The sequence below is a fragment of the Nicotiana sylvestris genome, chromosome 4, assembly GCF_000393655.2.
Source record: "Nicotiana sylvestris chromosome 4, ASM39365v2, whole genome shotgun sequence".
Classification (NCBI taxonomy): Eukaryota; Viridiplantae; Streptophyta; class Magnoliopsida; order Solanales; family Solanaceae; genus Nicotiana; species Nicotiana sylvestris.
The window spans coordinates 142950141-142965578 of NC_091060.1; the positions used below are offsets into that span (position 1 = coordinate 142950141).

General features: G+C 43.3%; 1 protein-coding gene across 1 annotated transcript; it reads right to left on the bottom strand.

Moving 5' to 3' along the window:
• Window positions 1-8610: 8610 nt before the first annotated feature.
• Window positions 8611-9393, bottom strand: LOC138890274 (uncharacterized). Its single transcript, XM_070173647.1, has one exon. It carries the CDS (start codon window positions 9391-9393, stop codon window positions 8611-8613), a length of 783 nt encoding a protein of 260 aa, XP_070029748.1.
• Window positions 9394-15438: the final 6045 nt, after the last annotated feature.

Consider the following 15438-nt stretch of genomic DNA (forward strand, 5'->3'; position numbering starts at 1 on the left):
ATCAAGTGCGGCCGCACTGAGGCTCTTTGCTGAAACTTCTGCTCTCTGAACTTGGCTACCTCGGGCCGCACAAAATGCACTGCGGCTGTGGTGTCTTCTGTTGCGGTCCGCACAAAATGGACCGTGGACCGCTTTGGCAATGTTCCTCCAACTTAGCAACTCTCTGAACTTGGGCTTTGTGGACCGAACAAAATCGAGTGCGGCCGCAATGAAGTCAATGCGGTTAGCATGAAATGCTTTGCGGTTGTATTGCTTGACTGCCTGAAATGAGCAACTCTCTGAACCTCCTCTTTGCGGACTGCGTAGAATGGAGTGTGGCTGCATTGGTCCTGATACACTGTGCTTGGACTTGTTCTTGGTACTTGTGCATGTTTCACTCCTTTTTGAGATAGTTTTGATGAATTGTCACCTTGTTGACCAAACCCTGCAATCAAGTATAAAATGTAAGCCTTTGGGACTATTTTTTACACATTTCTAATCAAAACTCAAGTAAGAAGGATTGTAAATTACATTATAATCCCTGTTATCAACTCCTCCAAACTTAAGATTTTGCTTGTCCTCAAGCAAACAAAATAATACCCACCCCTTAAGAGTAAATCCAAGAAAATTCAACTAACCTAAAGTGACCTCCTCTAGCATCAATTGGGACTAACAATTGCCCTCAATTAAAATGAATCACTAACAACATTCACTCTTTTAAACACCATGGATTTAGTGCGACACAAGAGCATCAAGAGTTGACTCAACACATCAAAGAAACTCTTTCTAGTAATTTGGTCATTGTGGAACCCAAACTCACACATACTCAACTCTCCCTAAGCAAACCTCACCTTTAAGATTGTAGTACTCAGAACGAGGTTAATGGGAATACACTCATCTCTCTCAAAGAACATTCACAAGTCCGGCTCTAAGTAATATATGTTTGCCCCTTATGTGAGTCACCACTAAGGTAAGCTTCATTCAACTCAAGATCATATAGGGCTTTTGTGGAGACATAGTGAAGGCTTTTGGTTCAGGGTAGGAAATGTTTGGTCTAAGTAAGTTCCATATTCCCTTTAGCACTTCTTTTGCTTCATTTTGGCACACATTTACTTGACTTTTTAAGTCATAACACTTCTTTCTAAGGGGTTAGAGAGACACATTGTCACTCTTTCTTGTTCATTTCAAATCGTTTTTCTCCTTTTTCCACTTTCCACACCATTCATTCTTTACTTTTATTGAATCTCATCATTCTTTTCTACATTGCTCATTCTTTTTGTCTTTTTGATTTTTCTTCCTTTTTTTTCATTGCCTTTCCTTTTCTTCGTTTTGTACCTTTTACCACTTTATTGCAATTCTCATCTCTCCCCCAAACTTAATGCTTTTGCCATGTGCTAAGAAAAGATCGGGTGTCATGAGAAGGTATTTTTAGAACGGGTAAAGGCTTGTATTGTGGTTCTTGAAAGAAAAAGGTCTATGGCTCAAAAGGGTTGACTAGGGATTTTATCATTGGTGGGATATGGAAGTGTTCAAGATATCATTTGGATTAAGGAGAGCCTATAATCACATCTCAAGTCAAATTACACATGGGATTTTGCCTAGACAAACATTCAGGGCAAGTTCTAGACCAATGGCTTGGGACTTGGACTTGTAATTCAAATTCTCACCACACAGGCCATGGGATTGCTAAAGACACATATTCGGGGGCCCATAACAACCTTAGCTAAGATTTGAGCAATAAAATGGTCCCGAAAAACCACTTGATGATTATCAGCCAATACAAGAGTCTCAAGGTCACAACTTTCACCATCCTATACACAATGATTTGTTTTTGACCACAGGATCAAAGGCAAATGTGTTAGTCCCAAGTGAAGCTTTTCTTGAGGCACCCTTACAAACTAACTACTAAAAAGCAAAATGAAAAACAGACTTAAACCCTTAAGAAGGTTGTCATGCCATCCATCATCGGGAAGAGGCACCCGGTTCATACAAATTCCACCTTTGGAAAGAACCGTGGCATTAAGAAAACCAAAGGCTTATTGCAAAAACTCAAAATAAGAAGCTACGAACATAAGATAAGAAGCTAAGAAAGGAAAAATGCGGCAAGTAAAATGAATACGTACAAGAGGGGATTTAATCGAATATACAATAGGGGAAATGAATATATACATAAGAGTGTAACTTTTATATACAGACCCAAAGTAAAAAGTATGAAAAGTGCAATGAAATGATAAAATTATATACATACCAAAGATAAAAAGAAAGAAAGCATAAAATACTGTCATATGTACAATCATCCAAATATCCAAATAGGGCTACACCCTCAAATGAAAGCTGGCACTGACCTCAATGCCAAATAACCAAAATAAGCACAAAAATAGAGAAGAGAGGAGAAAGAAACTCCCTATGGGCCCTCCATCTACATAGGATCCTAAGTCTGGGTCCCTGGGTCCTCTGTCTGCTCGGGAACCTGTGACGGGATCCTTATGATCTGTGGCTCTGCTGGGACCTGGGCCTGGACTGAGTCCTGGGCCTGGCTAGAGGAACCTCGTTGTGGGTCCGCCAACTCTATAACTGCATCATCAGAATGGGGAATCACCCTCTTCCTCTTGGGTGGCCTCTCGGACGCCTGCTCTGGCTGGGGCTGGGCTGCTAGTGCCGAGTCATGAAATAGCAAATCTAAAGGCAGGTGATCTACCTTCAACCTCTATACCTTGACCCTTAGCTCCTTCACTAACTCTTTTGAAGCCCGAGTCTTCCTCATTTTCTTTGCTCCCTGGCAAGCTCCTTCAATGCCTTTCCATGAGAGTCAACGACATCTATGAGCTTTTTCTGGTTGTTCAAAATTTCCTTTAGAGTGTCCTCAACGGACTGTGGGACCTGTGGCAGAGGGGTGATGACTGGAATGCCACCGTAGTAGATAGTACAGATAGCTTAGAAGTAGTTGTCTGCATCCAGTTGTTGATGCTAGCGAGCATCTGGCTCAGGCGGTGGGTAGTCAATGGGTATGCAGTGGAGGAGGGTATCTCTGGAGTTGTAGAAGTGGATAGACTTGGAGGCATGTCTGCTGAGGTGGAAGGAGGCTGAGTAGGAGCACTACCACTACTTGCTCTTCATACTAGCCAGTTGAAGTAGTGGCTTTTTCCTTGTAGTGCTTGCTTTTAAGGTTTTCATCACCCAGGCTGTACCATGAGAACGATGCCTTCGCCATCACTTTCATATCAAATTTTTGCTTCTCCACATCTAAGTCCTCCAGGTACATGGTCAGGAAGTTGGGGAAGGGATAAGATCTGTCACCTTCGTTCACCACCCGTGTAATAACCCAGGACATCACATTCCCAATGTTAATCGGGTATCCCGCCATGATCGACGCCACCAATATCACCTGGTGAATAGGGAGTGAGTTATCATGGATGGTGGGGTATAGCCTGCTACACACAAATATTTCCCACCCTTTAGCTCCAAAGTTTAAAGTTCTCCTCAAGATCTTCACTCCCACAGTCACCCACTCTGGGGTGGTACTTGGGATTGCCAAGTACTCCACCAACCAAGGACGAGCTTCCTCACCCAATGCCATCTTCTCCAAATACAATGACTCATCCTCCTCCATAAAGCCCAAGTAATCATTTATGGTCTTGCCATCAAATTTCACCTTCAAGTTTCGCACTTTGGTCACTGTGGTGCCCTTTTTGATGTGGGCCATATTTGTGTAGAACTCCTTCACCAAGTGCTCATTGGCGTCCTCCACATGGCCTATGAAATAGTCCCATCTAGCTCTCTCTCTGAATTGCCTCAACACATTGGGGTTGTGAGGTAAAAGGTCCCGGGTGATAAATTTATGCTCAGGTATCAATTTCCTCTAGGGCCACCACTCTCTGAATTTGTGATAGGCAACCTCACTAACAAACCGGTCCCGCCACGCCTCCGGATTTCTGGTCCTTTCTACCTCACCTACTTGGGGCTCACCCCCTTCTTCTTCTACGGGCCCCTCTCCGGATAGTGAAGCTGTAGGAGAGGTGTAATATTCATTGCCACTGCCCACAGCTGAGCTCTCAGACGACTCAGAAGATATGCGCATTGATGCTTGGGTAGTGGGAGAGACTGGAGATGTATCCCTCAACCTGTTCCTCTCCGGCCAATCTTGAACATACTCTGGCACGGAGCCTGATGATGCCTCTTAGAAAGGCTCATACTCACTCCCTGATTGGTCAATAGCTCTGTCTGCAGCTTTTATGAGCCTTCTAGTGTTAGGGCTTGCGGGGTTAATCTTATTATTCCTTGTCCCCTACCCCGAGAGGACTCTCCTCTTCCTGATTGTTTACCACCTTTGTCTCATGATTCACCATTGTCTGCAAGCAACATTCAGTTTTGCATTATTAGTATCAATAGAATCAATGAAGTGCACAATGTAGGAAAATTATTGCAAACAGTCAAATGTTGCAGAATGCGGACCGCAAAAAATAAAGTGCGGCCGCAGAAAGTCTACCGCGAACCGCACAAAATCCATTGTGGTCCGCACAGAGGTGGGGTTCAGACTACCCACTCTCTGAATCTATGCACCGCGGACTGCACAAAGTGCATTGCAGTCCACATTGAGGCACCGCGGACCGCATAAAATCCATTGCGGCCACGATCCTCAAATGTCGATTTTCAGAACTTAATCCACTACGGTCCGCACAAAATAGTATTGCGGACCGCACAAAATCCATTGCGGTTTGCATTGAGTGCCCAGCAGCAACACCAACCTAGGATTCAAGTTTTGTCCATTTTTAGTCCAAATTTTTCACCTATTGATGATTCCCTAGGTGTTGCCTCAGTGTTGTAACTAATTATTCCTAATTAAACATGATTAACTAACCTATGCTACTAAATTAAGAGAAAAACGAGAAGAAAAGAAGAAAGACTAAGAGACTGTAAGTCAAAAGAAAATAGCAAAATTAAATAACCAGAAAGGAATTAAAGTTACTAGAAATGAGATGCACTGATGATTAATCAAGAAAAGGCAGTTGAATTCGTGCAATGTAGAGTGTGAATAGTGATTTTTAGGCTTCTGAGATTAAAAAGATCGAAAAGCTCAAATGGAGGGCTTCAGGTCCTATTTATAGAAAAAGGTCCTGGGCCCCAACTCACCTACCCACCATGGACCACACAAAATGGAACCGCGGTCCGCGGTGCTCAAAACTATGAAGCCTTGGGAAATTGGCCACTGCGGACCGCAAGAAATCCAATGCGGCCGTAGTGGTCCACCGCAGACCGCACAAAATGCAATGCGGCCGTGGTGGAAAACTTCAGAGACTCTGCACTTTTGACAAATCACTCTGTGGTCCGCATTGATTTCTTGCCCCCGCACAAAGGTCTTTGCAGTTCGCACAAAATGAAGTGCGGTCCGCATTGCAAACTTCAAAGAGTGATCATTTTCAACGTGGTCCTGCACTGCATCAATACAATCCTACAACATCTCACAACCAGTCACTCCAAAAATAAATCCTACACCACAAAGAAAATCAAAGAAAAACCTAAAGAAAGACACATGGGTTGCCTCCCATTACGCGCCTGATTTAACGTCGCGGCATGACGCAGGTTACCGTCAAATAACTTTAGATGAAGAAGTGCCACCACGTGGCTTTCATCAATCTTGCCCAGGTAGTGCTTGACCCTGTGCCCATTCACTCTGAAAACCTCACCATTTTTGCTCTTCAAGTCAAGTGCACCAAACGAAGTCACAAACACCACTTCAAAAGGTCCACTCCATTTTGACTTAAGCTTTCCCGAAAACAGACGTAACCGAAAGTTGAACAAGAGAACCAAATCACCCATTTTGAACTCCTTGCCACGAGCATATTTATCATGAAAGTACTTCATCTTGTCCTTGTACAAGGATGAACTGGAGTAGGCATGGAATCAGAATTCATCAAGTTCATTAAGCTGCTCCACATAAAGATTTGGTGCCTTATCCTATTCAAGATTCAGCTTCCTCAAAGCCCACATGCCCTTGTTCTCTAACTCAATCGGTAGATGGCAAGCTTTCCCAAACACCAATCGGTACGGAAACATACCAATCAGAGTCTTGCAAGCAGTCCTATAAGCCCATAGAGCATCATCCAACTTCTTTAATCAATCGGTCCTATTTGCATTGACCGTCTTTGACAATATACTCTTGATTTCCCTGTTTGAGACTTCAGCTTGGCCACTCGCTTGAGGATGATAGGGAGTAGAAACTTTGTGGTTGACATCATACTTTGCAAGCAAATTGTCAAAAGCTCTATTACAAAAATAAGACCCCTTTTCACTTATGATTGCACGAGGAGTGCCAAACCTTGTAAAAATGCTCTTCTTGAGAAACACAACAACACTCTGGGCCTCATTGTTGGGTAAAGCCACGACTTCAACCCACTTTGAAACATAGTCAACCGCCACATGAATGTATGTGTTCCCACACAAGCTAACAAACGGGACCATAAAATCAATGCCCCATAAATCAAAAATATCAACTTCAAGAATGGTATTGAGAGGCATCTCATCTTTCTTTGAAATTCCACCCGCTCTTTGACATTCATCACACCTCTTTCACAAGTTCACTTGCATCTTTGCACAACGTTGGCCAATAAAACCCACAACAAGAACTTTGGAAGCCGTCCTCACCCCGCCATGATAGCCACCATAGGGAGAGGAATGACAAGCCTCCAAGATACTCCATTGCTCTTCCTCTGGGACACACCTTCGGATCACACCATCCGTGTAAATCTTGAACACGTACGACTCATCCCAATAGAAATCTAAATATCCCGTTTGAGCTTCTTCCTTTGGTTAGAAGAGAGCTCACACGGGATTATGCCAGTCACAAGGAAATTAGCAACGTCCGCAAACCATGGCATACCATTTACCGACACCGAAAGGAGTTGTTAGTCAAGAAATGAATCATTGATATCTATGCCATCACGAGGCCTCCCCTCCTCCTCCAAGTGGGACAGGTGGTCCGCCACTTGGTTTTCACTACCCTTCCAGTCCACAATCTCCAAATCAAACTCTTGAAGTAACAAGACCCATCGCATCAGTATAGCTTTTGAATCCTTCTTCGTCATCAAGTACCGGAGTGTTTCATGATCGGTATGGACTATGACCTTGGAACCCATAAGATACGGCCGAAATTTCTCCATTGCGAACACAATAGCCAAAAGTTCTTTCTCGATCACCGTGTAGTTCATTTGAGCATCATTCATTGTCTTACTCGCATAGTACACCGGATGAAACATTTTGTTCACTCTTTGACCCAAAAACACTCCAACTGCAACATCTCTCGCATCACACATGAGCTCAAAGGGCATGCTCCAATTAGGTGCGGTAATGATAGGAGTGCTGGTCAACTTGTGCTTGAAAAGTTCAAAGGCTTGCATACATCTCTCATCGAACACAAACTTGGCATCTTTTTCCAATAACTTGCATAAGGGATTCACTACCTTCGAAAAGTCTTTGATAAATCTCCGGTAGAACCCTGCATGCCCATGAAAACTTCTAACTCCCTTGACAGAGGTAGGGGAGGGAGCTTTGAAATCACATCAATTTTTGCTTTGTCCACCTCTATACCATGCTTTAAAATAAATCACCCACAACACTAAAGTCGTCCATGAACACCTCCAAAATATATTCCACCGTATCGGTAAAAATGGCCATCATACACTGCTGAAATATAGCCGGTGCATTACACAACCCAAAAGGCATCCTAGAAAAAGCAAAGGTGCCATATAGACAAGTGAATGTTGTCTTCTCTTGATCTTCTGGAGCAATAAAGATTTGGTCGTATCTAGAATACCCATACAAGAAAAAGTAGAAGGCACACCCAGCAAGTCGGTCTAACATCTGATCAAGAAAAGGCAATGGAAAGTGATCCTTGTGGGTCACTTTATTCAACTTCCGGTAGTCCATGCATACCCTCCAACCGGTGATTGTTCTGGTAGGAATCAACTTATTTTGCAAATTTGCAACCACGGTCATGCCACATTTCTTCGGAACACATTGCACTGGTAAAGTCCAAGAGCTATCAGAGATGGGGTACACAACCCCGGCATCCAACCACTTGATCACCTCCTTTATCACCACTTCTTGCATTGCTTCATTCAACCTCCTTTGATGTTCCAAGGAGGGATTTGCATCATCTTCCAAAAATAATCTTGTGCATATAGAATGCGGGGCTTATCCCCCGAATATCAGCTGAAATCTACCCAATTTCCTTTTTATGCTTTTGAAGCACCGCCAATGTGGCATCAACCTGCATGTTAGTAAGATAAGAGGAAAGAATAACTGGCAAAGTAGAACTAGGGCCTAAGAACTCATACCTGAGGTGTGGAGGCAACGGCTTTAACTCCAAGACCGGAGGTTCCTCAATTGAAGGTTTTGTTGGTGGAGTCTTCTTATTCTCAAGGACCAAAGATAGTTTCCTAGTCTCATAAGAGTAAGAGGCCATTCCATGTAAAGCATTCACGCACTCCACTTGGCCTTCATCATCTTTTACATCAAGATTCAACAATACAGCCTCTAGAGGATCCTCCACATTGATCATTGCGCTTGTATCATCAACTATCACTGCCGTGACAAGGTCCACAAAAGAGCACACCTCGGAACTGTTGGGCTGCTTCATTGACTTGCACCCATGAAAACTATTTTCTCATCACCCACCTGGAAGATGAGTTCCCCTGCTTCCACATCTACTAAGGCCTTCCCAGTAGCAAGGAAAGGTTTTTCCAGTATAATTGGAACTTCATAATCTACCTCACAATTCAAGATCACAAAATCAGCTAGTAAGATAAATTTGTCCACCCGGACAAGCACATCATCAATAATACCCAATGGTCTCTTCATCATTCTATCCACCATTTGCAATCTCATGGAAGTCAACCTTGGCTGCCCAATACCCAAAGTCTTGAAAACTGAGTAGGGCATCAAATTGATACTTGACCCCAAATCACATAGAGCCTTAGCAAAATCCGCACTCCCAATAGTGCAAGGAATGGTTAAAGCATCAGGATCTTCAAGCTTCAGGGCCATTGAATGCACTATTGCACTAACTTGGTGGGTCATCTTAATAGTTTTACAATCCATGGATCTTTTCTTTATCACCAAGTCCTTCATGAATTTAGCATAGTCCGACATTTGTTCAAGAGCCTCCACCAAAGGTATATTAATGGATGAGCTCTTCATCATGTCAATGAACTTTTTGAACTGATTCTCATTTTTCTGCTTTGTGATCCTTTCAGGATAAGGTGGAGCTGGCCTTGGCAAATGAGCCTTGGCTTTAGGCACAACCGACTCTGGCATGTCTATTACGTGTTCCCTAGACGGGTTCACATTATTCTGAGTCTCAACCTTGGCATCTTGAATATCAATCCTTGCTTCTTCATTCACATTCTCATCAATCATATTTTCAACCACCAAAGGAACTTCATCTTCTTACAACTCAACTTCATCACTCAAAATTTGCTTTTGTTTGGAGGCATTCACTTTACCGCCTTGTCCACTCCTTGTAGTTACCGCCATAACATAATTGTTCCCACCCTTCGGGTTTACTACCGTATCACTTGGTAGAGCCCCCTTAGGGCGAATATTCAAGGACAGTGAAATTTGGCCTAATTGAACCTCCAAATTTCTAATTGAAGTATTGTGAGAAGACAACTGAGCATCAGAATCCGCATTCTTTTTCATCATCTGTTCAAACATCATTTCAATTCTCCCCATATTATTATTGGAAGAACTAGGACCTTGGGATGAAAATGGGGGTGGATTATTTGGTTGTTGATACATTGGGGGCCTTTGAAAGCCTTGCCCCCTGTTTTCTTGATTGTTATTGTTTCAACCTCCCCGATTGTTGTTGCCACCACAATTGTTGTTGTTGTCAATCCAATTACCCTGATTGTTTTGATTATTGTTCTGATTGCCCCAATTGGAATTTTGGTTGTTGTTCCCCCAATTACCATTGCCTTGTTATTGTTGATTACCCCAATTGCCTTGGGGTCTCCATTGTTGTTGGTTGGAAGAATTGCCCCTTTGGCCTTGATAGTTGTTCACGTATTGCACCTCTTCATTCTTCCCATCATAACCATCATCTTGGAATCTACCACAATCATTGTCAAATTGATCTGAACTCCCTTAGTTCTGTTGACCTCTTTGTCTTCTTTTGTTCACTAACATACTGACACCCTCCATGGCATTCACTTGGCGCGGATTTTGAACTTGTTGCAATTGTACCTTTGCTAGCTAATTCATTGTAGTTGTCAGCTCTGCTATAGCCTGCCTATGATTATGTAGCTCTTTGTGCAAGTGAGTGATCGTGGGGTCACCCTGTGGCACATTGGCTCTACTTTGCCAAGCGGAGGACGTGTTAGCCATCTCGTCCAGAATGTCACAAGCCTCATCATACGACAACTTCATGAAGTTACCCCCAGCAAGTTGGTTCACTATGCACTAGTTTGTTGTGTTAATACCTCGGTAAAAAGTCTGTTGGATCATCACCTCATTCATATCATTGTTGGGGCATTCCTTTACCATTTTTCTATAGTGCTCCTAAATCTCATGTAATGGTTCGGTGGGCTCCTGCTTGAAGGCCAAGATCTCATCTCTCAATGCTGCCATATGCCCTGGTGAGAAAAACTTTGCAATGAACTTGTACGCCAACTCATCCCAAGTAGTGATGGAATAGTTAGGAAGTCGCTCAAGCCAATCCAATGCCTTCCCTCTAAGTGAGAATGGGAAGAGTCTCAACCGAAGTGCATCCTCGGACACATTAGTTTGGTTGTTCCCCCAATAGGTATCCATGAAACCCTTAAGATGTTTGTAAGCATTTTGAATGGCAGCGCCCGTAAAATACCTACGCTGCTCCAGAAAAGTCAGCATCACATTGGTAATTTGAAATTGCCCGTCCGGATCTGGGAGGACAATTGCACTTGTATAGCCTTGGTTGGGAAGCACTCGAGGAATCACTCTTGGAGGTGGCGGGGGAGGGTCTAGAATATTATCATTGGCCTGGCGGCATCTTCTTTATCCTTAAGGCACAATAAGGACCTCATCATCAACATTGTCATCTACCTCCTCCCCCGGCGAAAGATCTCCAAGAGGTTCGTTGTTTAAGTTTGCTGCCATTTTGTACCTGAAGTTGTGACACACACAAATTAGAAACACAGAAGGAAAGAAGAACAATACACAAAACTATTTAGATAGATAGCCAAAACCGTTAGCTCCCCAGCAACGGCGCCAAAAAGTGATGGAGGCCAACCCTGCACTACTATAAAGTAGCAAAAGTGGTCGAAGCAGCTTTTACCCGAGAAGGTCGGATTGATTTCCACAAGGAGCTAGAAATGGGAATTAAATTTCTGTCTAAATTGGAGTTGTGTAATTGCTCCTAATTGCACTTTTATTCATAATTGGTTTTGATATTACTTCTAAATTTATACTATTAAGATGCTAAATTAAGCTAAGAGTAAACTATTGAGGGTTGTCTAAATAGTTAAAAGGCATTAGGGAAGTGACTTTCTCCTAGGTGGATACTTGACGGGTTCTCGAGTCTAAGGCTAAGTTGTCTTATTTGGGGATTACGATATAACCATTGCACGAAACTTCTCACTCTATACCTCTCGGTAGTTTGAGTGATTTTGCCCTAATTGACTTTCTCAAGACCAATTGGGTATGATAATTTGTGCAAGCAATTGAGGTTAAAGTCGGGTATTACTATCTCTAGGTTAAACCCTTTAATTGGGGCTATCAATCTCTTGAATACGCCCCAATTCCTTGTTGGACCAATTTTCCTAGACTTAAGCTCTCTTTCTCAAGAAGAGCCCAAGTCAAATAGGCATAAACTAGTGTTTGCAACCACTAATTCAACATTAAACCCATAAATTAGTCCAAATATCAAACATCCATAGACATTCAAACCTTAAAACACAAGACTCATCAATTACCCACGCTAGGGTTGACCCACAACCCTAGCTAATGGGTCTAACTACTCATGATAATAAAAGAAAACAAAGAAGAAAAACCCATGATAATAGAAGAAAACAAAGAAATAGATGAAGAAAAACCCATGATATTTAATTACTAACTAAAACTTGAAGATTCAATGATAAAACTATTGTAAAATTACTCAAAATGGTAAAAGGTTACTCTTCATGAGCGCAGTTGCTGTGTAGAATACAACTGATGACCTAAAAATGGGAAAAAAACTATTTATACTAGGCCGAATTTTCTAGACAAAAATATCCCTGCGGGGGTAGTGCGGACCGCACAAAATCCAGTGCGGCCGCACTGAGGCTTTTGGCTGAAACTTCTGCTCTCTGGAGTCGGGTACTCATGGAAAGAACGTGATATCGAGTTGATTGAGCTAGTTCGAGGTAAGTGGCTTGCCAAACCTTGTGTTTGGGAACTCCTCTTAGGATTTGGTATTGTTAATATATGAAATGCCTTGTACGTGAGGTGATGAGTGTGTACATGTGTTAATTGTTGAAAATCCTATTTTCATTAAGTAACTATAATTGTGTTTTTCTTCCTTGTTGTACATTACTTGCAATTAAAGCCTACTGTTAGTTTAGGGAAGCATGCCTAAGTGACTTAATTGTTTTACTTGTTCAAACTGCTTTATCCGAATTTTGTGTAGCATGCTAGGTTAGAAATACCTATTTTACCTTTGTATGAAATTGGATTGAATTGAATATTCTTCGTGTTGCTGCTGTGTGTTTACTTTGGGACGATATCTCGGAGATCCCCCCTGCTTGTTTACTTTGGGACTACGGATCAGTATTCCGGTAAATACCTATGCACATTTATGATTGGGACTACGGGACAACACCTGGTAGATTCCCCGTACTGGATAATTACTTTGGGACTACGGATTTGGTAATCCGAGAGTTTCCCTTGCACATTTACGATTTGGACTATGGGACGATATCCTGGGAGATCCTTTGGACATTTACATTTGGGACTACATGATGATATCCTGGGAGATCCCCTGTTGCTATTTCTGTGTACTGAGTTAGATTCTTTTTTGTGATTTTATTCGTTGTAGACTGTTAGCATTCTTACTAAATTGTCGTATTCCATATTGGTTTACCTTACTTATATACTTATATAACTATTAGGGCCCTGACCTTCCTCGTCACTACTCGACCGAGGTTAGGCTTGGCACTTACTGGGTACCGTTGTGGTGTACTCATGCCCTTTTCTGCACATGTTTTCGTGTATAGATCTAGGTTCTTCGGCTCAGCTATACCATCAGTGAGGCAAAGCGATCTTCAGGGACTTTGAGGTATAGCTGCGTATCCACAGATCGAAGAGTCCCTCTCTATTCTTCCCTCTAGTTTTAGCTCTCTTGTATTTACTTTGTTTAGACATTTGGAGTTAGAACACTTCTAGTTATTCAACAACTTGTGTTTTCATGAGATTTTGAGCTTTGGTAGTTGTTTCAGTTTGAGAGCTTATATTGTATATGCCGAGCGGCATCTTAAATGCTTTATTTATGTTTTATCCGCAATTTTTGGTTAGTTTTATCTTTTGTTTCCTTTTTCCGCAAATTATTAGGCTTACCTAGTCGTAGAGACTAGGTTCCGTCACGACAGTTCACGGAGGGCGAACTCGGGTCGTGACAGGTTGGTATTAGAGTTGTAGGTTCATAGGAGTCATGAATCACAAGCCGGTTTATTAGAGTCTCGCAGATCGATACGGAGACGTCTGTACTTATCTACAAGAGGCTATATAACTGTTAGGAAAATTCCACTTCATTTGATTTCCTTGTCGTGCGAGATTTTGGTATCACAATTCTAAACTTCTGTCTTCTATTCTCTCACAGATGGTGAGGACATGTGCTACTAGAGATGACCAGGCACCCACATCCCCTGCTAGAGCCGTCAGAGGTTAGGTCGGGGTAGAGGTCGAGGACGCGCCCATGGTGCAGCTAGAGCACCCGCGCGAGTTGCCATAGAGGAGCCACTAGCAGCTCCAGCTGGAGTCCAGGCACCTGATACGCCTACTGCTACTACTATTTTGGCTCTTCAGGAGACTTTTACACAGTTCGTGAGCATGTACACCACTCTAGCTTAGGCAGAGCTGATTCCCCTTGCTGCAGCCACATCCTAGGCCAAGTAAGGAGCACAAACTCCCTCCACCCGCACTCCTGAGTAGCGGGTCCAGGTTGATCAGATCCTAGAGGTTATACCGGCACCGCCTGCAATCCCAGATCGGCCTGAGGATAGGGTAGCGACTTCAGAGGATAAGCAACGGAGGATTGAGAGGTTCAAGAAGTATAAGCCTCCTATATTCAGTGGTTTAGCATCAGATAACACCCTGGGATTTCTTGAGGAGTGTCACTGTATCCTCCGCACTATGGGTATATCAGGATCGAGTGGGGTTTCTTTCACTGCCTTCCAGCTTCGAGGAGCCGCCTACCAGTGGTGGAGTACTTTTGACTTGGATAGTCCAGCTGAGGCAGCATCTCTCACTTGTACTCAGTTTTCAGATATGTTCCTGAGAGAGTTAGTCTCTCAAAGCCTCAGGGACGCCTCGCGCGCGGAGTTTGAGCATTTGCGCCAGGGTACCATGACTATTTCAGAGTATGCTGTCCATTTCACTGACTTGGCTAGGCATGCACCAACATTGGTTGCTATAGTTCATGAGTAGGTTTGTCAGTATTGAGGGACTAATTCCCAGCATCAGGTCTAGCATAGCTCGTGAGTTGGAGATGGATATTTCTTATCAACAGGTGATAAGTATTGCTATGAGAGTGGAGGGTATGCATGCTCGAGATAGAGATGAGAGGGAGGCCAAGAGGTCTCAAGAGTCGGGCCATTATTCTAGCGCACGCGCTTCGGCTGCAGTTCATCATGGTAGGGGTTATATGAGTCGCGCCGTTCATTCAGCTCTTCCAGCAGCTAGTAGTATTCCAGCTCCTCCTAGACCTTAGGAGCCTTATTATGCACCTCCAGTATCTAGTGTGCCTCCTACACGGGGTGCTTTCAGTGGTCAGTCCAGCAGACATGGCCCGAGCCAGTCATAGCCACCACGTCCTCCTAGAGCTTGTTTTGAATGTGGTGACACACGCCATATGGTAAAGGATTGCCCCAGACTTAGGAGGGGTGCACCTCCACAGACTTCTCAGCCGCATCGTACCCCGCAGAATTCCCAGGCTATGGTTACAGTGCCATTTGCTACCCCACCTGCTCAGCCAACTAGAGGTAGAGGTAGGGGAGGTAGAGGTTGCCCTAAAGGGGGAGGCCAGGACAGATATTATGCCCTTTCTGCCCTTACCAAGGTTGTCGCCTCCAATTGTGTCATCATAGGTATTGTCCTGGTTTGTCATAGAGATGCATCAGTTTTATTCGATCCAGGCTCCACCTATTCTTATGTGTCTTCTTATTTTGCCCCGCATTTGGGCATATCTCGGGATTCTTTGAGTTCCCCTATCTCGGGTTGTTTTTAGTGATTTTG

What these genes read in the sequence shown, in the direction of transcription:
- LOC138890274 (XM_070173647.1), bottom strand. Translation starts at nt 9,393, where the DNA reads ATGATTGATGAGAATGTGAATGAAGAAGCAAGGATTGATATTCAAGAT.